Source organism: Mobula hypostoma, chromosome 18, assembly GCF_963921235.1.
Source record: "Mobula hypostoma chromosome 18, sMobHyp1.1, whole genome shotgun sequence".
Taxonomy (NCBI): domain Eukaryota; kingdom Metazoa; phylum Chordata; class Chondrichthyes; order Myliobatiformes; family Myliobatidae; genus Mobula; species Mobula hypostoma.
This window is the reverse complement of record NC_086114.1, coordinates 23,787,368-23,811,288: the sequence shown is the minus strand read 5'-3', so window position 1 is coordinate 23,811,288 and position 23,921 is coordinate 23,787,368. Positions and strand designations below refer to the sequence as shown.

The 23,921-nt window shown below is 39.9% G+C and overlaps 1 protein-coding gene across 9 annotated transcripts in view; it reads left to right on the top strand.

Moving 5' to 3' along the window:
- slc29a3 (solute carrier family 29 member 3) overlaps positions 1 to 13,380 on the top strand; it is a 33,114-nt gene extending 19,734 nt beyond the window's left edge. For 6 of the 9 annotated variants that reach the window (XM_063070592.1, XM_063070593.1, XM_063070595.1 and 3 more), the window contains exons 4-6: positions 415 to 641; positions 3,042 to 3,204; positions 9,425 to 13,380. In XM_063070592.1, the coding sequence (XP_062926662.1) occupies positions 415 to 641; positions 3,042 to 3,204; positions 9,425 to 10,100 (1,066 nt within the window). In that variant the 3' untranslated portion in view covers positions 10,101 to 13,380. Of the gene's footprint in view, positions 1 to 414; positions 642 to 3,041; positions 3,205 to 7,036; positions 7,684 to 7,968; positions 8,051 to 9,424 lie in introns of those variants that run through there. The other 3 variants (XM_063070600.1, XM_063070598.1, XM_063070601.1) reach the window with 3 other exon arrangements.
- The last annotated feature ends 10,541 nt before the right edge of the window (positions 13,381 to 23,921 follow it).

Here is a 23,921-nt window from a genome sequence, read left to right as displayed (position 1 = left end):
TAACTCTAGCAACAGGAGTGGCAATTACAAACGTTTGTCTATTTCCAAGTTGTGATGATGTGCAGTTGGAGGGGAACTTGCAGGTGCTGATGTTTCTTTATCTTCTGGTCAGTCACCTCTACCCAAAATAGAGTTTCAATTTCTTTATTCCATCCAGATCCTTCCCAGAATTGAATTTTGTACTTCAGGCAAGATATAACCAAATTTAACATAACTTTTACATACTTGATTTCATACCTGATTTCTCCTGTCAGTAAAGCCAAAAACCTTAAATGCTTTTTCAGCAACCACGTCATCTCTCCACCTTCAAAGATGTATCTGTGTTCATTAAAATGTCAAATTGCAGTGTAGTTGACTGCTGTGTTGTAGTTTATAACCTTTAAAAATCACCACTTCCATTTTATTCCCTTTTAGAATTTCTGCTAAAGTTCGAGTGCTGTCATCACTGTTCGTCATGCTTGTTATATTCTGTGTCACCACAGTTCTGGTCAAAGTGGACACCTCTACATGGACTTATGGGTTCTTTGGTCTGACTATGAGCTGTGTGGCCATTGTCAGTGGAGCTTCAAATGTGCTTCTGGGAAGCGTGTTTGGAGAGGTTGGAAGATTTCCCATGAGAAATGCCCAGGCTTTGATTTCAGGTAAGTTTATTGATCAAATACTGATCAGCCTATCCCTCCATTCCTTTCTCCCTTGTTCATTTCATCAGCTTCTCCAAAACGTATCAGTGGATTTTGTCTTAGAAGTTCCTGATGTACTAAGTCCCATGTTTCTATCATTCTAGATGAGGAAATTTTCATTTAATTCTTCATGAATCATCTGCTGTTTGGAATCAAAGCAGAAGACCATTCATCCCATAGAGTTTCTTGCAGATATTAGTCCAGTTAATCCACCTAGATTCTAACTTCAGTTTTGGAATTATTTTTCCTTAAGTAATTATCCATTTCTTTTTCAAAACCTACCATTAGCTGTTGCTCAGTAAACACATAAATTGTCATAATTGCTTTTCTTTTTGGCCTAAGTCTTTAACCCTGTCTCATCTACTTATTGAACCTTGAGCAATTATTTCTGTCAGCTCCCATTAGAGCAGTTTCCCTGTAGTTCTGCAGCTTGTTCTCTCTGATGTGCCCATCAACTCCTCTGATTCTTTTGGCATTAGCACGTGAGAGGAAACTAGCATCTGGCAGAAGCCCACATGGTCACAGAAAGAGCATGCAAACTCCAGATAGACATCACATGAGATCGGAATAAAACCTAGTGCCAGCAGTGGACATTTTATTTAATGTGCCTCTTTACATCTTGATTTTAAACCCCAGTTTTAATCTTCTCTTGGCTACCTCTGCAATAAGGAACACATCTCCATTCCCTCTATTGTAAGAATCACTGGATGCTTTTACATTAATTATTGTTTTTCTTTTGTAACTTTTTTTGTGGGCCAAGAAGGCCCACCAGCGCCTTTACTTCCTGAGAAAACTAAAGAATCTGGCCTGTCCTCTAAATCCCTCACTAATTTTTATACATGCACCGTAGAAAGCATTCTTCTAAGGTGCATCTCAAGCTGGTATGGAAGTTGTCCTGTCCAAGACCGAAAGAAGCTGCAGAAGATCGTGAACACAGCGCAGCACATCACACAAACCAATCTTCCATCCTTGGACCCACTTTACACCGCACGCTGTCGGAGCAGTGCTGCCAGGATAATCAAGGACATGACTCACCCAGCCAGCACACTTTTCGTCCCTCTTCCCTCTGGGAGAAGGCTCAGGAGCTTGAAGACTCGTACGGCCAGATTTGGGAACAGCTTCTTTCCAACTGTGATAAGTTGAATCCTGACCCGGATCTGGGCCGTACCCTCCATATATCCGGACCTGCCTCTCGGTTTTTTTTTTGCACTACCTTACTTTCAATTTTTCTATTTTCTATTTTCTATTTATGATTTATAATTTAAATTTTTAATATTTATTAATTTTTACTATTTTTAATATTTAATAGTTGTAACCCAGGGAGCGGGAGGCACAGAATCAAATATCACTGTGATGATTGTACGTTCTAGTATCAATTGTTTGGCGACAATAAAGTATAAAGTATAAACGTAGTGATTTTAAGTCTTACTGTATTGCTACTGCAAAACAAACAAGCTTCATGACATATGTCAATAATGATAAACCCGATTCTGATTCTGGCTCTTCAGATGCTTGAAAGGCAGCAAACTTGGCATTTGTCGCCTAATATTTCCTTGGATATTGGACGGAGCTACTGAACAATATAAACATAGAGGGAACGAAATCCTTCGAACTTCCTCGGTCGGTCAATGAGAGCATGGCTAGTGGTTAAATTACTGGACCAGCAGCTTAGAGCATTGATCCAAAAATACAAGTTCAATTTTGGCCCTGTTTTTCTCTGCCTCTTTGTCTGGTCTGGCCTGCTGTCCTCCCCACAGCCATATTCAAAACATAACCTAATCCAACCTGCAGCTTTTGCTACATTAATGTAGTCTCACATTATCAGAGATACCCTCTTTGTTCTATCCATCCCTCCCCACCTTCTCTGCTACTGAAAGCTGACTTGTTTTTTTAGCCCTTCTGGTTTTGTTGAAGGTTCCCAAACTTGAAATGTTAACTGTTTCTTTTCCACAGATGCTGCCTTGAGCTGCGCAGTGTTCTTTTTCTGAACTAGTTTTTAAAAATTTCATCTACCAATTTCATTTTCTGTTAACTGCTTCCCAATCTGAGGGCAGTTAAGGAGGGACAATAATTACCAGCATTGTTGGTGGTATTCACATCCTGAAAACAAATAATTGAAATAGAATCGCCAAATTCCTTGTGGAGACACAAAAGACTGTAGATGTTGGAATCTGAATCTGGAATTTCATCTGCGGAGTCCAGATGAAGGGTCTCCGCCTGAAATGTTAATTGCCCGTTTCTCTCAGCAGATGCTGCCTTAACTTGCTGAGTTCATCCAGTAGTTTGGTCTCACACCGAATTCTTAATGATGGTTTGATATAGTTGGGCTCACATTCACTTCTTTCCTTGTTTCTTGTGTAGGGCAAGCCATGGGTGGAACAATTAGTGCAGTTGCTTCAATAGTTGACCTGGCTGCTGCTGGTTCTATTTTGGACAGTGCACTAGCCTATTTTATTACTGCGGATATCTTCCTTGTGATCTGCATCATCATCTACTTGCTACTGCCTACCATCCCATATTCCAAGTAAGTATGTTTCTTATTCATAAACACAAGAAAGTCTACAGATGTTGGAACTCCAAAACAACACCAAAAAAATCCCGGAGGAACTCACCAGGTCAGGAAGCATCTATGGAAATGAATAAACAGTCGACGTTTCAGGCCGAGACCCCTTTCCGGAGTGTTTCTTATTCATTGTTCTTCCAGCAGCTAGAATCTCTATTTCACATCTCTGCTGCTCATCTAATAATTGCAAAATGAATTGTATATTTGGTTGTGCTTACAAGCAGGGGTGTTCCAGGTTTAGAGCAAAGCCTTGTACTGTGACTCAAGTAGTCCATCCAATTATCCTGCTTCTTTAAAGTGCCTTTAATGTTGTGAAACATTCCAGTAGTTTCACGAGGCAATAGCTGAAGTTAGTAAATTCTTATTAGGGTTCTTGTCTATTCATCCAGGAGCAAGAGGTTGAATCCCATCATGGCATTTAGGGAATTGAAGTAATTAAATATATCTGGAACTTTAAAGATAAAGATTAGTTTTTTTTTGTCCCATGTACATTGAAACATACAGTGAAATGCATTGCTTGCATCAAATCAATGAGAATTGTGCTAGGCAGCCTTCAAGTGACACCACATCTCCGGCGTCAACATATTAAACATAGTATCCCACAACTTACAATTGCTGACAAAGAACACCTCAGGTTGTTACTTTTAAATCCATTTGACACACACACATTCATTACAGGAATCCACTGTTCTTGCCTGTGACTTCCCAGTCATCTGATATAATTAACTGTCTCCTTAGTTCATTGGCAATTGGTGGCGGTCAATCACTGTCAGCAGTGCCACCAGTGTCCATGTCCTGTGAATGAATTTTAAAATATTGACTCTCCTCTGCTAGGAGCTAGTAGGTATCAAAATGGCCAAAAAGCTGATTAAGGGTCTCAGCCCAAAACATCAGCTATTTATTCCTCTCCATGGATGCTGCTTAACTTGCAGAATACCTCCTGCATTTTGTGTGTTGTTGAAGATTTCCAGCATCTGCAGAATCTCTTGTGACCAAAAGCTTGGTTTAAAAAGGAGCATCTTCCAGAAGCAGAAAAATATAGACAGTGATTGAATGTTGGTGACTTTGATCATTTCTTGTGCCTGGGTGTCCTTGTATTTAATTACACTACCACAGCATTTCACTGGACAACAAGGGGGAGTTTTTGAAGATGGGGAGTGTTGGGGGCTTCAGAGGAATCTGAGAATTTTAATATCAAGTGCATGGCTAATTTGTATGACGGGGAAAGTAGTTTTTTTTTGCAAGAAAATTCCTGAAGTGAACAAGTTTTTGGGTAATGTTTATATGCAACTCCACAACAGAAATGTGGCCAAGGATATATTGGCATTCATTAGATGCATCCCCGTGAAGAGATTGGGAAATGTCACATTGGTGCAGTGAGCGTGAAGTGAGAAGGTATTCTATTTATCTGTGCTGACATCCTTTACATCGATTTTGCTTTTTCCTCCAGCATAATTAAAATTCAGACAGTCCCAGTAATGGCTAATAAATTTAAGTTACAATCTTGTCAACAGTTGTGTTCTTGTCACTGGAGACGAATGAGACTAATGGGGAATAAAATGTTCCCAATCTCTTCCTGCTAGTAAATCAGTTTCGACATTTGCATTTCATAGCGTTTGAGTGTGGCTCAGCTTAGTTTCCTCAGATCACTAACATGCTTTAGTTATAACCTGAGGAACTTGCCTCAAACTGCATGTTTTCATTTTTCTCGCTGGCTTTGCATTAAGGTGCATACAGACTAAAATGGATTTGAAACATAAGACGTACTGCAGATGCCGGAAATCTTGACCGACACAAACAAGATGCTGGAGGAACTCATTAAGTCAGGCAGCATCTATGGAGGTGAATAAACAATTAATGTTTCTGGCCAAGACCTTTCATCAAGGCTGGAAAGGAGGAAGGGAGCAGAAGTCAGAATAATGAGGTGTGTGGGAGAGTGGGATTGGAGAGGAAGGAATACAAACTGACAGATGATAGGTGAAATCAGGTGAGGGGGAAGATAGGTGAGTGGGGAGAGGTGATGAAGTAAGGGCTCCTCCTCCTTATTCTAGCTTCTTCCCCCTTCCTTTGCAGTCATGAAGAAGAACCTTGGCCCAAAACATCAACTGCTTATTCTCCTCCATAGATGCTGTCTGACTGCTGAGTTCCTCCAGCATTTTGTTTAAGACGGATTGAAGTTTTCGGGTGTCACGATACACTGCAATTAATTTTGCTCCACTCCAAGCCCTGTTTCTCTGTTGCCATTTGGCAATATTACATAACTGATCTGACACATCTAAGTAAACCATTCAACTGCTATTAGTATTTAGACCTTTTATTAAAGAAAATTGGCAGTGCTTCACAAGAGTGTTTCCACCAAAATTTCTTTTTCAATATTTTTATTGATATTATATAAATTACATGAATACAAATACAAAATTCATAAGAATACAAGTAAATAATGCGAATTACATTACATTTAAATCACAGTAATATGATCACAATATCCCATATTCCAAATCAATCATGTAGAAAAAAAGATTGAATTATGAAATGAAATAAAATAATTGTATTTTATTAAAAAAATCTACCCCCACTACCAAAATGAGCTGCTTGGTAAAAAAAAAGAGAAGAAAGAAAAATACTTTACCATATGATATAATAATAATAATGGCTCAGATCCATACTTTAATAACAGTTCAAAGATTATGAAAATAATTCAGAAAGGGTCCCCATAACTTTAGAAAATCAGGTTTAGAATCAGAAATCGACAACGAATCTTCTCTAGATCAAGGCACAACATCAGATAGCCATTGAACATGAGTGTGCAGGGCAGACTCCTGGCCATAAGAGACATAAAGGCCAATACCTGCAAATTAGATGGCTTCAATTTTGTAACACTATCCTCAACAATACCAAACACGGCAATCAAAGGATTGGGCTTAAAACTGACATTGAAAAGTACAGAAAAAGTTTGAAACACATCTTTCCAAAAATTTTCAATGCTCCGACATGTCCAAATCATATGAATTAGTGTGGCCACTCCATTAGTACATCTATCACAGTAAGGGGAAATATCTATGTAGAAATGAGAGAGCTTGTCTTTAGACATATGAACTCTATGTACCACTTTGAATTGTAATAAAGAATGACGAGCACATAATGATGAAGAATTAATCAATTTTAAAATAATCTTCCAGCTCTCTTCGGATATGAAAATCTGTAAATCCTTTTCCCAATCTTCTTCAATTTTATCTAAAGAGGCCTTTTTCAGTCCCAACAGTAGACCATAAATGTAAGATATTGAACCGTTATCAAAGGATTTCAGATTAAAAATTGTATCTATTCTTATCTGGACTTATAGGAAATGTATGTAATTGAGATCTTAAAAAATCTCTAATCTGTAAGTATTGAAAAAAGTGAGTATTGGAAAGATTAAATTTCGTTGAAAGTTGCACAAAAGAAGAGAGATTCCCTCAATCAAACAAATCCTGAAATTGTTTAATACCCAATCTATCCCATTCTTTAAAAGATAAGTCAATTAAAGATGGTTTTAAAAAAATTAGAAAGATGGGACTTGAGAGGGAGAATCTCAATAAACCAAAATGTTTTCTAAGCTGTAACCAAATCCTCAAAGTATGTTTGACCACCACATTGTCAGTTAGTTTATTTAAAGATAAAGGAAGTGAGGATCCAAGTAAAGAAATACTGGGAAATTTCATTATTCTGATGAAACTCATATAGGGTAATTCTTATGGTTAATGTAATACATCCAGAACGTAATATTTCATACATTAACTGCCCAAAAATACAGGTGCACATTCCTTTATCCGAAATTCTGAAATCCAAAAGCTCCGAAAACCGAAGTTTTCTCACCAACAGCTGACGTCACTCAGGTGTGACGTGGCAGCACTAGCACAGGCCGCCAGACGTCAGTTGTGGCTCAGTGCTCATACTGGTTACACGTGCAGTTGCTGTTCGCTGATATTTTGTGTTCACTGTTGACTTTGTGTTTAATTTCACTGTGAAAATGTCAAAAAGAGCTGCAGATACCCCTATGGGTAACAATGAGAAAAAGAGAAGGAATCTTCTCTATCAGTAACGCAGCAAGTGGAGTTATTGCAGAAGCTTGATCGTGGTGTGTCTGTGCGGCATCTTACTGAAGAAAATAGTGTTGGGACTACCACCGTATATGATTTAAATAAACAGAAAGACAAGTTACTGAAGTTTTATAGTGACAGTGACGTTCTACATTTATTCCAATAAGTCATTTACCGTGTGTTTGATTCGATTCGTTTGAAGCTGTATATTTTTATGTTTTATTGAATGTTTTTGTTGAAAATAAAATTTTTTCTTGTCATTATTCTCTAAACAATACAGTATAACAATTATTAACATAGCATTTACATTGGATTAGCTATTATAAGTAATCTATTTAAAGTATACGGGAGGATGTGCATAGGTTTGGTGCACCACTGGGTCCTAAACTCCACCGCATTGAGACAGGTTAAATAGGGACTTGAGCATACGTGTTTTTTGGAATCGGGTGGGGGGGGGGGTGGAGTGCAGTCTGAAATCCGAAAAATTCTGAATTCCGAAATGCAACTGGCAACTGGCCCCAAGAATTTCGGATAAGGGATTGTGGACCTGTATAACCTATTATTGGGTAAGGCAAAGCCTCCGTTCTGTTTGGTTTTTTGAAGGTGAGCTTTATTTATACAAGGTTTTTTATTCTTCCATATATAGGAAGAAAGAATTGAATCCAAAGAGTCAAAAAAAGATTTAGGAATAAAACCAGGCAGAGCTCGAAAAAGGTATATAAATTTAGGTAAGATATTCATTTTAATAGGATTAATTTGGCCAATCAGTGATAAAGAGAGAGGCGACCAATTAGAAAGTGCTTTTTAACATACTTCATTAAACTTCAAAACTTTTCCTTAAATAAATCTTTATAATTCTTAGTAATTGTTACTTCTAAATACGTAAATTGTTTTCTTTAAATTTTAAAAGGAAGGTTAATATCAGTTGGTATTAAATTGTTTTTAAAGGAAACAGTTCACTCTTATGTAAATTTAATTTATATCTTGAGAACTGACTAAAATTAGTCAGTAAACAGAACACAAATGGTAATGAGGTAAGCAATAAATCATCAGCATAGAGCAACACTTTATGAATAGTACCTCTCCTTAAAATACCAGTAATCTCTTTAGACTCTCGAAAAGCAATTGCTATTGGTTCTAATACCAAATCAAAAAGCAGAGGGCTCAAAGGGCACCTTGTCTAGTTCCACGTTGGAGTTTAAAGGGTTCCACCAAAATTTGACGCTACCATGTGAGATATCCAGGTAGATGACAAAAGGTTAAATTAAATTTTAATGTGCTTATTAAAGGATGGTGGGATGGTCTAGGGCAGAATCCCCCCCCCCCAAAAAATAATAAATAGGAACATTTGTCTCTTAAGATTAATTTGTTTTGTGTGTGTATAAAGTATGTCTTAAGAAAAGAGATTTGCTGTTAGAAAACAGCAAAGAGACTACGAGACAGGTATATGGAGGGATTTAAGGTGGGGGGTTATATGGGAGGCAGGGTTTGAGGGTCGGCATAACATTGTGGGCCGAAGGGCCTGTACTGTGCTGTGCTATTCTATGCCAAAACACTTTATTATATGACAAAGTGCTTCATAATGAACAAATTGCATTAAAATGCAGTGGACATTTCAATACAGTTTGTAGTAAGATCCCACAAAACACTATTAAACATTTCATCTGTGTTTTCTATTGGCTAAGTAAAGCATGTTAGACAGCGCAATGGAGCAAGTGCAGGTGTATGGTGCTATGGTTGAAAAAACCAACCACAGTCTTATTAAATGTCAGAGTATACACAAGATGACGAATGACCTACTCCTTTTATTTCTCATGTTCTCTATCCTAAGACAATGGACCCTAGACTTTCCACCTAATAGGAAAAGAAGGCCACTTGTCATTTGCCCTATGAATACCCCTTAGACCCTTGCGTATCATAGTGAGATCGTTGGAAGTGCCTCAGGTTCAAAGTAATTGTCCTACTGCCTCTATGTACTTGTGTATGGAATGATGTCTGGATGGTATGCGAACCAAAGCTTTATACTGTATCTCACTACATGTGACATAAACCAATTAACCAGTGTTACTTAGAATGTTAATATTTTAACTATTAATTCTTAGCTACTATCTGAAGAATCTGAATGAAAGAATGCAACATCCCGGAGATGAAAATGGCAGCATACAGAGCAGTGAAACCAACTCGTTTGAAGGGTCGGTCAGGAGTGACTCCCTGTCCAGTGATGCCTCTGTGGCTTCTCAACTGGGACTAATCCTCAGAAAGACTGCAGCCCTGGGCTTCAGTGTGTTTTACACCTTTTTCATTTCCATTATTATTTTCCCATCCCTCTCTTCCAATATCAAGTCAGTCTCAAAGAAATCAAACAGCGTATGGACCACCAAATACTTTGTACCTCTGATCAGCTTCCTCTTATATAACTTCGCAGACTGGACTGGTCGACAAGTAACTGCCTGGATCCAAATCCCTGGACCAAAGAGTAAATTTCTTCCCATCCTGGTGGTGTTGCGAACATTGCTCCTGCCTTTGTTTATACTCTGTAATTACCAGCCCCGAGACCACTTACACATGGTATTGTTTGCTCAGGATTTTTATCCAGCTATCTTCATCTCAATTTTAGGCTTCACCAATGGCTACTTGGGAACTCTGCCAATGATTTATGGACCAAAGATTGTGTCAAAAGAATTATCTGAGCATTCTGGAATTGTGATGTCCTTTTTCCTTTCTTTGGGTCTAGCTGTTGGTTCTGCCTTCTCTGTTCTTGTTGTTCATCTGATTTAGCAGAAGACTTTGAAATTGCTAACTAAGTGCCAAATTAATTGGGTTGAGGCCACACCAAGATTGGAATTTCATCTTTTTTGGACAGGTAGTTGTAACTACTGATGAACTGAATGAAAAGACTTGTTTTTTTGAAAGTGCCTTTAATACCCTGTCCAGGATCTCCTGAACTGTTTTAAGGCAATGAACTATACTTGAAATATAATTATTGTTGTAACATGAGGAAATGTGACAAGTCATTTTCACACAAGAATCTCATCCAAACAGTAAAGTGTTTCTGACCAGTTAATCTACTCTGGTGATAAATTAAGGATAAGTATTGGCCAGGACTATGGGAAGAAATGCCCTGATCTTCTTCAAGAATCAAGATTTTCTATTGTCGTTCTTCAGTACATGAGTGTAAAGGAGAACAAAATGAATATTACTCCAAATCTGATGCAGCATTAAAGAAAACACAAAAAGCATAAACACCACAGTGAATATAAAGGTAATCCTATAAGACACAATGTACAAGTATATGTAAGTTCTGCATTCACTTGAAAGCAAACAGGTCTTCTGTTTAATGTCAAATCAGAATCAGCACATTCAAGAGTTCTCAGTCCTTCATTACCACACTAACACAGTAGTCTGGGATTTTGTGCTCGACTACTTGGATTAAGGCTTAGACCCCTGACCTTCTGATTCACAAGCAACAGTGTTTACTCATTAAACAACGGCTGATTTTTGTATTATTTGGTGGTTTTCACCCTAATGATCAAATTGTCTTCACTTTGAACAACCCTGGATCAACTTTGACGTAGAATCTATGCAACCCAAGTGAGAGAATAGAACAGAATTTATTTAAATCTTACATCCATCCCACAATGTGAGGGGGTGAAAACTTTTGAGTTGTGACTCCATCGCAATGTACAGACATGTGAATTTAAAAGTCTAATGGCTTGCAGCAAGAAGCTCTCCCATAGCCTGTTGGCCCTGGCTTTAATGCTGCGGTACCCCTTGCCAGATGGAAGCAACTGAAACAGTTTATGGTTGGGGTGACCGGTCTCCCCGATGATCTTCCAGGCCTTCTTTACGCACCTGCTTCTGTAAATGCCCACGCCCCCAGTGGAGGGAAGTTCACGTTCACAAATGCGCTGGGCTGTCCATACCACTCTCTGCAGTGCCCGTACCAGGCGGTTATGCATGTGCAGACTTCAGAGCAGTCCTTCAGGTGAGGCAACACTTCATCTGCAAATTTGCTGGGGTTGCCTATTGTGTCGGGCGCTCTCAATGCGGTCTCTATATTGGTGAGACCCATTGTAAGTTGGGGAACCACTTTATCTAGTCCCTCCGCACCATCTGCCACAAGTGGGACTTCCCAGTGGCCAAACATTTTTAATTCCCATTCCAACATGTCAATCCATGGCCTCCTCTTGTGCCAAGATGAGACCACTCTTGTATTCCATTTGGGTACCCTCTGAATTGATTGTATAAATATCGATTTCTCCTTCTGGTGAACAAAATTTCCCTCCCCCTCCTCTATACCCCACTCTGACCTATCTGCCTATTATTTCACCCTACGTCCCTTCCTCCTTCCCATTCTCCTATTGTCCACTCTCCTCTCCTGTCAGATTCTTTCTTGTCCAGCCGTTGACCGTCCCCACTAACCTGGCTTCACCTATCACCTTCCAGTTAGCTCCTTTCCCCTTCCCCCTAACTTTTAATTCGGCATCTCCTCCCCTTCCCTTTTAGTCCTGATGAAGGGTCTTGGCCGGAAACGTCGACTGTTTACTCTTGTCCATAGATGTTACCTGACCTGCTGAGTTCCTCCAGCATTTTGTGTGTGAAGCTTCAGATTTATCTTGGTTAAATAAGAACTTGCATTGGTTCTGAATGTTCTTTTGGCCCAACTATCCTGGTACACGACCGCCCTTCGCCACCATTTCAGTGGGGAAGGTGGCTGAAGTAATTTTGGGTGGAACAGAAAGGTGAGATCTAGATAAAATACACCCATTGCTGCCTGTAGTAAAAATAAATAGACTTCCATCCCACAACCATGAACTAAGTTTGTTTCAAAGGACTTCCATACACTGTTTTAAATGCTCTGGGGTACCTAACTACACATCAGTTTTCTATAGTCAATATGCCTTGATCCCGTAGTGTGATACAATGAAACAAATGCCACTTAATGTTTATATTTTAACTGCATTGTTTACTGTTACAACATAAAAGGATCTTTTGTCAAATGATACTCATACTCAAATAGATTCCCTTTTTAAAAGGGACAAGTTTTTATTGAAATATTTTAGATACTTTAGAAGAAAAGTATTCTGCAAAACAACGTATTTTCTATTTTCAACCTTAGGTCATTACAAATTACCTATTTTTGCACACAGTGGTTTGAGAGTTGATTAGAAAGTTGTGAAAATAATTAAAACTGTTTTATTATGTCAATTTTATCAGTTTGCATTGTGTAAATCAACACAAAAGCATTACTGAAACTTCATGGAGATAGCTGGGAAATAAAAATGTGGATCTATTTTTAACCTCAACTGAAGTTGGAGATGTTTTTGTATCCTTATGTGAAGATTAATTAGAAAGTCATTGAGAATTTCAAACCCATCCATTGGGGCACGGTAAGCCCACCTGTGTTCGAGGTGATGAAGGAGCAGAGTCTGGATTGACAGGAGGACAGCTTTCTTCACATGCACTGTGAACCATTTAGAATGGAAGGTTGGCAGTGGGGAAACACCCAGCATATTATTAGGTAGTGTGATGAGATATTGTAATTTTTTTTTTAATGGCTGTATCAGGTAAGATGGAATTGTGTTCAGTGATTTTGCACAATACAATATTTACATCAACTCAACTGATGAATCCTTCACCCTTACCATAATTACCTGTGGACATCTATTCCAGTGCACTGCTGGCTGGCTGCTCTCATTCCAATAACACTGAGGTAATTTAGAACTTGATCCATGTCCTAACTCACATTAAGTTCCTTCATCCGTCATCCCTGTGCTTGAAAACTAGCAACAACTCCCAGTTAAGCAGAATTTCTCATCCTTATTTTCAAATCCATCTACTACCAGCTCCATGATCCTCGCTCTTCTCAGAATGATTATGCCTTCAGCCAAGGCATGAAATTCCCTCTCTGCCCCCTATCTTCCCCTCCCTCCTTCCTCAAAGAGGCATCTTAACCTTTCCCTGATTGACCACCCTTTTGCTCATTTGCATTTATCTTTGTCATACAGAGCAAAGTGTATTTGCTGATGTTGTTTTGAAACACCTGATGTATTATACTACATTAAACCCTCTGCTTTATTAATGTATATGCATCTCCTTTTTATTAATTTTAAACAAACACAATTCTTTCTTAAAACTAGAACTAATAGCTAAATAAAAAGCTGTATCACACAGAAGTAAACCAATAAAGCATCTCCAGTAAATAAAATTTGTCCTGAGGTGAAGAAGGCATTTGTCACACTGGCTTCCATCAGTCAGGGCATTGAGTACTGGAGATGGGAAGTTATCTCGCTGTTAACTAAGACATTAGTGAGGCAGGTTAAGAATATTGTTTACAAATTAGTTGGAATATTACAGTTGCCCTGTTAAAGAAAAGATGTTATTAAACTAGAAAAAATGCAGAAAAGATTTACCAGGATGTTGCTTGGATCTTGAGGCCCAAGTTACAAGGAAAAGTTGGATAGACTAGGACTTTATTTCTTAGGTTATGGTTACTTGATAGAGATGTACAAAATCATGAGAGGGAGTGATATGCTAAAAGCAAATAGTCTCCCCCCGCTGCCCCGAGAGGTTTTGCTAAAAACAAGGGGGCAGAGGTTTATGATCAGACAGATGGAAGTTAAAAGTGACATCAGGGGCAGTTTATTCATGCAAAGGCTAGTGGTTATTGACCTCCCAGAATAATGTTGAGGGGGGAACATGAATAACATTTACAAGCTTTCTAGGTGCATGATACAAGAGAGGTTTAGAGGGCTATGAGTCAACCACGACTACAGTATTGAGACTAGCTCACTGGGCAACATAGTCAGCATTGACAAGCTGGGCCTGCTACAGGTAACATTTATAAGATGCAGCGACCTACAATGGAGTGCTGAGGTGTGGCTGACAAGATGCATCCACCTCCACCTACAGGTAAGCATCCCGATTGCTTCCCCTCAAACTACGGGTAAACATCCCAATTGTTTCCCCTCAAACTGCAGGGAGGTGTCCCGATTGCTTCCCCTCCATCAACGGGTAAGTGCCCCGATCGCTTCATTGTGAATCTTGAATGGTAAACAAAAGCTGAATATCCAGCTTGTCTTCCAAGATGTCACTGAAGTAATAAATGAGCAGTAGGTTCAAAGAAAGGAAGGCATTTGGAAACTGCTTTCACCATTCAATAAAATCATGTTTAATCTTTCTCCTTGGCACCACCTTCCTGTACTAACCCCATATCTCCAGATTCCTTAATATCCAAAATTCCATTAAGTTTTAAGTATGTTCAGCACCTGTGCCTTTATAGCTGGTTAAAATGGTAAATAAATTTTCTACTTGTAAAACATTGACACACAATATTGCACTGTTTCTAGTTTTCATTCTGCCACCGCTTCAAATGTGGTTTAGTGACTTTTGAGCTGATTTATTGTCATCAGTAATCAGCTTCTTGCAGTTTCACACTACTTCCTCACTGCTCGTACTTGTATTTCAGTTCCTCTTGACCAGCCTGAGTGTCTGGGGTAGAATCAGAAAAATCAAAATCAGGTTTATTATCACTGACATATGTCATGAAATGTGTTGTTTTGCCATCAAACATATTCCTGAAACAGTGCAAAACACACAGCAAACTCCCCCAAAAAGCCATGTAATAATGGAGACTCGACTACTGCCAAGGCTCTGGGAATAATTTCCAACACTCCTTCAAATTCGTGCCACTGGATCTTTTGTGTCGGCATGAGAGGGCAGACATGACCCTGCTTTGACATCACATCTGGAAGATGAAATGTCTGGTAGAATCAACATTAGATAAGTAAACATTTCCTTGGAAGGAAATGGGAACTTGCTTTTACCCAAATGATCTGCCATTCCATCTCTGCATGAAAGAAACAATAATATTTCTAGATGCTTATCCTTTGCTACTGTACAGATTTTTAATTATGACGTAAGATGACTAGACCAGATCCCTTAGTCGGTAAGGGATCCCATTCTCACTATTGAAACCTTAGATCCCTTAGTCAGTAAGGGATCCCACTCTCACTATTGAAACCCTAATGTTTATTAAGACAAACCAAAGCATAGCATTGTCAATAGGCAGCAGCAACTTGTGTTTCTATGTTGTAGTGAAATGGCCCAATGCAGTACCACGGGGAGAAGAAATTTAACCCTCAGCTACCAGTAGAGAGAGGTAAATGATTCAGATTTGATTTATTATCACATCTGCATCAAAACATATAGTAAAATGCATTTTTTTGAGTTAACAATCAAAACTCCCAAGGATGTGCTGGGGTCGGCCTGCAAGTGTGGCCACATTCTGGTGCCATCATATCATGCCCACAATGGCCAGCAGAACAGCACAAGCAGCAATGACGATGACAACAGTAGCAAAACTAGCCCCTTACCTACCCATCCACTCTCACACACACAAACAGGCCACCAGCCCCATGACAGGCTACCTCAGGGCATCCAGTGAATGGACTTAGAACTCCGAATCTATCACCAAATATCCGACTGAACTTCGGACTGGGAGCATCGACCAGACATCCTACAAGGCCTGGATGTTTCTCAATTGGCTGTTAGAATTGCATTGCATCTATCGGGATCAGCAAGGTGCAGTTGATGTGAAAGATGGGACATCCAAGGGTTCCAGTGACGTCATCGTTCAGAATGGCAGCTTTAATCAACAGCTCCTCCGGAAAAAAACGCATATTGTGCCCCATTAATCCATCAAATATAAGATCTTTCGAAAATATCTGAATTGATAAGGGGGGCAAGAATGGGGGAGAAAGAATGGAGATTAAAAAAGCACCACTGCGGAGCCTATGGAAGAGAGAGGTACAGCCGGTGGTGGCGAGGCTGACTCTGGGCCTAGTGCAGGCAAGCAGCAAATATGATAAAGATTTTGGAGGAGATAAGGGAAGTCCAAAAAGATATAAAGCAGCAACTCATTGATATAAAGCTCGCCAACGTCAATCAGAAAATAGCGGTGGCAGAGATTAGGAGGGAAGATAGCGACGGGAAAATATCAGGATTTATCATGTTCCCGAAGAAGCAGAGGGATTGTCGATGATGGACTTTGTAGACAAGCTGCTGCGGGAAGCGCTGGAGGTTCCTCAGACTACGGAGATTGCAATTGAAAGGGTGAACCGTTCACTCGTGCAGCAGCCTCCCGGAGACAGACAAAGTAAACCACGCTCCATAGTACTTAAATTCCTTCGATTCAAGAGCAAGGCGGAGATTCTATGAAGGGCCTGGGGTAAGAAGAAGGTGTTTTGGAACAGGATGTTAATATACTTCGATCATGATTACCCCCTGGCCTTCCTACAGAAACGGAGGGAATATTCCGAAGCGAAACGAATATTAAAGCAAGAAAAGATTAAATTCCAGACCCCGCACCCTGCTAAACTGAGAGTAAATTACCAAGAAGGGATGCGACTACAGACATGAACAACAGAGGACTGTCTATTAGCATGGTCAAACCAACGGAAACTCTGGCTGAGCAGTTGTCCCGAGCTGCTTGAGAGATAGTTAAGAGAATCTAGAAAGCAGGGGAGGGGAACAGGACGAGAGAAGGATTTTAGGAAGAGACTGTCAGTTCTCCGAGGGCAGCCCTCACCTCCTCCAGAAGAGCCATAAGGTTTGGCTAACTTTAAAAGTGCTGATAAACTAAACAGAAGCAAAATAGACAGTGATATACCTATCTCGAGTAATACGTGTTATAATATGGATTTTATATTACTAATTTAAAAAAAATCACATTCCTTTTCCCCACCTAAATGAGAATATATACATAGGAGGAATACACAGGGAAATCATTTCTGTGTAATGGACATAGTTTTTTTTACTTACTTTTACAGGTACTGCAGCGAGGGCCCTCAACCCACAGGTAGGAGGGGCTATCCCCCACGGTTAGACTTTTCTTCTAGCCCAACCCAGGGTCATCTAGAGACCCCAGTCGTGGAACCACACCTTCATTACCTTTCTTTTTATTATTCACTTTTCTTGGTTCTTATTTGTTCAGGGAGTAGATCAATTAAGTTGTATTCTGCAAATTTCAATGGTATACTAACAGATAAATACACAGAGAGTAAGACCATATATTTTGGGTATATACCTCAAGAATGGTTGAAAAGAGATAAATATAAATGTTTAATGAATGTACTGCTGGTGGCTGGTAAAAAGATGCTTACCAGGAAATGGTTATCTCAGAAGAGCCCAACTTTAAATGTATGGATGGAAATTACAATGGACATTTACAAAATGGAGAAGCTAACAACATCTGTTAATCATAAGTTGGAAAAATTTTATTCATACTGGAAAAAATGGTTTAACTACATAACACCTCATAGGCCTGATTTTATTCTCACAATCAATGAATATGTTGTAAAAAAAAAGTCACTCCCTACTCTTTACATAGTTTTCTTCTTTTGATTGCTCTTTCTTTCCTCTTCTTTCTATAAGTGTATACCTCAGATAAATATTATGTGGAGATTTGTGAAAAATATGATTATATGATATATATGTACAGTATCTGAAATACATCTTGTGGAAATGTTTGATGATGAATCTCAATAAAAAATTACAAAAAAATAAAGATGGGACACAGATAGATGAAAGGTCTCCATCATGCTGTTAATGTTGGAAGTTTATATCACTGTAAGTAAATCTTATATATCATGTAGTCCCTTTAGAATTATCCTTGTGGTTCAGATCACTTTCTGCTCTCACTCCCTACTCCTGAACCAACCTTGTATCCTTTCCCTGCCCTAAACCCGCCAAGATCTCCAGTCTCCTGCAGTTCTGGCCTTTTTGCTCATCCAACTGCCTTTGCTCTGTGGTAGCCACTTCTTCAGCTGCCAAAGCTCAAAACTCAGCAATTCTTCAGCTAAACCCTTCCAGCACTCTTTCCTCCTTTCGGCACTTTGGCCAGGCTTTCAATGATCTCCTAATCGACCCAGAATATCATTTAATGTGAAGAGCCATCTGTCCTCTGAATTTGCAAATAAGAAAGTGACATTGCGCTCAAAGAGCATTTTCTTGTTCATTATTTTATCAAAGTTCTTGACATTAGTAGCAATTAGCAGAAGAAGGAAATAAAGGTTAAGGCCAGAGCTGATGTAGCACAGGACGTTTCTGGAGCGATTGCATGTTTTTGCAATCGTCTGCCTCTTGGTGGTGCTCTAAGGCTATCAGACTCCAGTGGATTGCACTTCAGGCAACAAAACTGTTGCTCAGCATCTACAGAATCTCATGTTTTAGGGACTGTATTTTAATTTGTTCTTTCCTTTTGTTGAGATTTCAAAGCAGGGCATGAATTGACAATGTTCCTGCTTTATTCTTCTGTCTGCTGACTGAAAGTGGTAAAATGCTTTGCAAACCAATTGGCCAAATTTTTACACACCAGTCCATCGTTTCATTATCAACTCTCCCTGATGTTTAATTGGTTTAAGTAAAAGAGTAATGCTACTGTGGGGTTGTACTGTGAATATTTCACCAAAAAAATCGTCCTGGTTGTTATATAAAGAGTGGAGGGTGCCTGGAACCGGCTGCCAGTGTGATGCTGGAGGTCTATAGAGTAATTGTGTTCAAGAGGCTTTTAGATAGGCACAAGAATGGAGAGAATATGGACTATGTGCACACTGATCTCATTAGTTTAATTTGGTATCATGGGTTGCATAGACATTGTGGGCTAAATGCCCTCTTCCTGTGTTGCATTGTGTTCTATTTAATACTGCCAGTTAAAAATGAACGTGCACACTCATGCTGTATAACAGTATAAAATACAACATAAAGCTGACTATAAAAGTATTAATTCTTTTTTAGTCGTTGGCACAAACTTCTTATTCAGAATAATAAGCACCACATTGTTGTAAATTGGTGTTATTATTTTCTCCCTGTCATTTTGTGGAACTCTTGCAGGTTCATGGTCTGTTACAAAAGGTGACCAGAAATGTAGATCTCTCATCTCATTGCACACTGGCTGTTAGTATCTAACACAGTTACAGCATGAGATCACAGCAACCCCAGGATTCATTTACACGGGGAATTGTACAAGCACTTTGCATGTTATACGTTAACAATTCAGAGCGGTGCAGTGGTCAGCCGGTAGAGCCACTGCCTCCCAGCTCCAGTGACCCAGGTTCAATCCTAACTTCCAGTGTTGTCTGTATGGACTGTGCAAGCTCTTCTTCTGATGCGACTGTTTCATCCAGGAGCCCTGGTTTCCTCACACACAGGCATGCAGGTCAGTGAGTTAATTACTTATTGTAAATTACCATAGTGGGTAGCTGGGAGAAGGGGTGTTGATCAAAATGTGGGAAAAGTAGTATGGGATTAGTATAAATGGCAACAATTTTATACTAATTTAAACTTGGAACTTTACACTATTATGTTACCTGTACATATAAATCACCATTTACATCCCTGAGGTTCATTTCTTTGCAGGCATACTCAATAAATCCATAGAATAATAAACCATAACAGAATCAATGAATGACCACACCAACTTGGGCATAAAAAACAATGTGCAAAAGACAACAAACTGTCCAAATATGAAAAGAAAAAGATAATAAGTAAACAATAAACATCCATAGTACAAAATGAATAGTCCTTGAGAGTGAGTTCAAAGGTTAGGGAACATTTCAATGATGGGGCAAGTGAAGTTATCTCCTTTGGTTCGAGCCTGATGGTTGAGGGGTAATAACCATTCCTGAACCTGCTGATGTGAGTCCTGAGGCTCTATACCTTCTCCCTGATGACAGCAGCAAGAAGAAAGCATGTCCTGGGTAGTTCCTGATGATGGATGCTGCTTTCCTGCGACAAATTTTTGTGTAGATGTGCTCAGCGCTGTGGAGGACTTTACCTGTGGAGGACTAGGCCATATCCATTACTTTTTGTCCGATTTTCCATTCAAGGGCACTTGGTTTTCCATATCAGTCATGAGCACAATTGCTGTATAGTGCCAGCAATCGCCAGTTGGGGTTTGATTATTGGTGCTGTCTGTAAGGAGTTTAAAGGTTCCCCGTATGATCACATGGATTTCCTCCCGGTGCTCTGATTTCCTCCCAATTCCAAAGCTGTATAAGTTAGGGTTAGCGAGCTACGTCGGTGCCAGATGTGTGGCGACAGTTGCAGGCTGCCCCCAGCACAGCCTCAGACAGTGCTGGTCATTGACACAAAAATGACACATTTCACTGCATGTTAGAATGAACATGCGACAAGTAAAGTTAATCTTAATCGTCAGATGGGTGCTTGATGGTCAGCATGGACTCAGTGGGCAGAAGGGCTTGTACCACTCCAATGTGGCAAAGTAAAGTGTTTTGTGTAGCAGTGTCCGTAGTATAATATTGAGTCCACAGCACAGAAACTTGTCGTTCACCCGCACCCTTCCCTTCCACCCTTCCCTTCCACCCTGAGCTGAGGTTCACACTGCATGAGCATCTTTCCACTCCTCATCATCTGAGCCAATTAACACATCCATTCCTTTTCATCCGCCGTCAAGTGTGACAAAGCAAAATGGGGGTTTATTAACAGGAAGTATTTTGCAAGGGTCAATAAATGACAGGATAAGAATCACTCACGAACCATCGCAGAAGTATCTCCGTGCTTTATCCCAGTCAACGCACCACGGTAGTGTAGCAGTTAGCGCTGCGCCATTACAGCTTGGGGTGTCGGAGTTCAGAGTTTAATTCTGCTGCTGTCTGTAAGCAGTTTGTATGTCCTCCCTGTGAGCATGTGTATTTTCTCCCACCTTCCAAAGACATTGCAGTTAGAAGGTTAACTGGGCATTGTAAATTGACCTGCGATTAAGCTGGGGTTAAATCAGTGGGTTGCTGGCCAGTGCGGCTTGTTGGGCCATAAGGGCCAGTTCCATGCTGTGTCTCTAAATAAGATAAAATAATTCCTGGTAACACAGCAATCCCCATTCCACTCCCTGACCCTGAAGATATACAAAGTTCAGCTGTGCATTTGTGGGTGGCTCTCTCACCTCTGGGCCAGCTGTTTGTGGGTTGAAATCCCAGACACCTGAATTTAATGATCTAGGCTGACACTACGGTTGCTGAGGGAACATTGCACTGTCAGAGCTGCCGGCTTTGAGCCAAGATGTTAAACAAACATCTTGTCCACTCTCATGCATGGGTGTAGGGAAAAAACCCTTCGGTGTTATTTTCAGTAATGGCACAGACACCTGGCTCAGTGTAAGAGATGGTGATGTGACTGAACCTGGAATATTTTTGGCAGTTAAGAAATCAAGAATATAATCAGGATTGCTGTTTCACTGGGAGTTGACTTGGTTAATGGAGCCAACTGCTGACTATCCCGCTTCCGTTTGCCGGATAGTTGTTACCCTAATTGTTTCACTGACCCATGCCAATTGTGTCCACACTCCCTGCAAATAAACCCCAGCGCCATCAATCACATATGAGGAAGAAAGAAATGGAGTGGATTTGCTGGTGAAGAGGGGTGGGAGGAAGTTCATATAGAGTGTGAATCTTGGAACAGAACTAATGAAAGCCTTGTTTCTGCACTCTAGATGCATTATTCACTTTCCTCTGCCATCTTGGCCAATAGTTAACCTTTATTCAGAATGTTTCCCTTGGACAACATCAGTGGTGTGGAGAGAAGAGACTTGCAGCATGGGCAACTGCCGATCTTCCATACAACCTTGCCCAGGCCTACGCCCTGGAAAATGTTCCAAAGGCGCAAATCCATGCTCATGAGACTAATGGGTGCCTATAGAACTCAGAATGAGCAAACCAGAGTATCTACATCACAATGCTGATTGTAACACACACACACAAAATGTTGGAGGAGCTCAGCAGGTTAGGCAGCATCAACAGAAAGGAATTAACAGTTGACACTTCGGACTGAGACCTTTCATCAGGATTTTCGGGGGGTAGAAGGAAAGAAGCCAGAATAAAAGAGAAAAGCAGGAGGGGAGAGAAATTTCACATTTGCCTCCCCCACCTTCTTATTCTGGCTTCTTTCACTTTTCTTTCTAGTCCTGATGAAGGGTTTCAGCCAGAAACGTTGACAATTTATTCCTCTCCATAGATGCTGCCTGACCTGCTCTGAGTTCCTCCAGTAGTTTAGTGTGTGTTGCTCCGGATTTCCAGCACCTGCAGAATCTCTAGTGTGTATTACATGGCTGATTATGGCTGCTTGCTGTGCACAAATTTAATGGACCTGTTTCCTATTCTGCAACAGCAACAAAACTTCAGAAGCAGTTAATTGTGTTTGGACATGCTGAAAGAGATGTGAAAGATGCTATATAAATGCAAATCTTTTTTGCTTCTTAGATTAGTGGGGAAGAATGAAAGGTAATGCATTTTGCAAATAGACTGATGCAGGAGCATAAATCTCATTTAAATGAATGGATTTATGCAAATGAAATGGGTTCATATTACAAGCAAAATACTTCAGTGTCGTATAACTTAATGAATTATGTAATAAAAATGTGCAAAGATATGGAAAGAACTGTATTGGGTGCATTTAAATAACCCATAAATCTAAGGCAATTACAATCAACAGTTGTAATGTTCCCAACCGTATAAAAAAGTTAGAAACAGGAAGCATTTAATGTTCAGTGTAAACCTTTTATGAGATTTAAAAATGACCATTTTTACTGTGTGCCTTTGGGTGGGATGCAGAGCAAAAAGATATTTATATTCTTGTAAAAATTACAGCCACGGATGATCTCACAAGAAAAAGCACACAATAGCTTGGTGCAAGCTCTTAAATTGTTCGCCCGATGACAGATAAAGTGCACAGAGATCTTCTGACAGGTAACGTGTCAGCTCAAGCTGATAAAACACTTCACATTCGATTTGTGGCTTTGGGTCACAAGATCAAGGCATGGGGATGCTTGTCAATTCAGCCTTATTAGTTCCAGTGGATATTTGGACTGCTGGACAGCTAGCCAAGCTGAAGTCAAGACATTGCATCACACAGCGGTTAGTGAGGAGAGAAGTGTATACAGTTCCTTCATAGCTAAATCCTATTTCAATTAAAATTAGTGCTTTTTGTCCCTTCATCAGGACTAGAAAGGAAGGGGGAAAGAAGTTTCTTACCTCTTCCCTTCCTGTCCTAATGAAGGTCTCGGCCTGAAACATCAACTATTTATTCCCCTCCACAGATTTTGCCTGACCTGCTGAGTTCCTCCATCACTTTGACTGTTGCTCTGGATTTCCAGCACCTGCAGAATCTCTTGTGTTTACTTTTTTGGTCCCTGCATTCTTACTGACTCATTGGAATATCTTGCAAAGTAATAAGTAGTGATTGCAATTAATGTGCCATTTGAGTTTCATTATAGCACTTTCCGATTGAGATGATGGGTTCAAAACCAAATTCCAGAGGCTTGAGTGCAAAAATCTAGGCTGATGCTTTAGTATGGTTCTGAGGAAGTGTTGCAGTGTTGGGGGCACAGTCTTTTAGTAAATTATCAAATGAGATCTTGTCTGTTCTCTCACACGGGCAGGGCAGCTCTCTCTGGTGCCTTGGCCAAGATTTATCCCTCACCTGGTTCATTGCTGTGCACCAGTTGGCTACATTCTTTCCTACAACTGCACAAGTGTTTCATTGGCTTGAGTAATTATTCAGAGCCATGGAGTCATAGATTTCCACAGA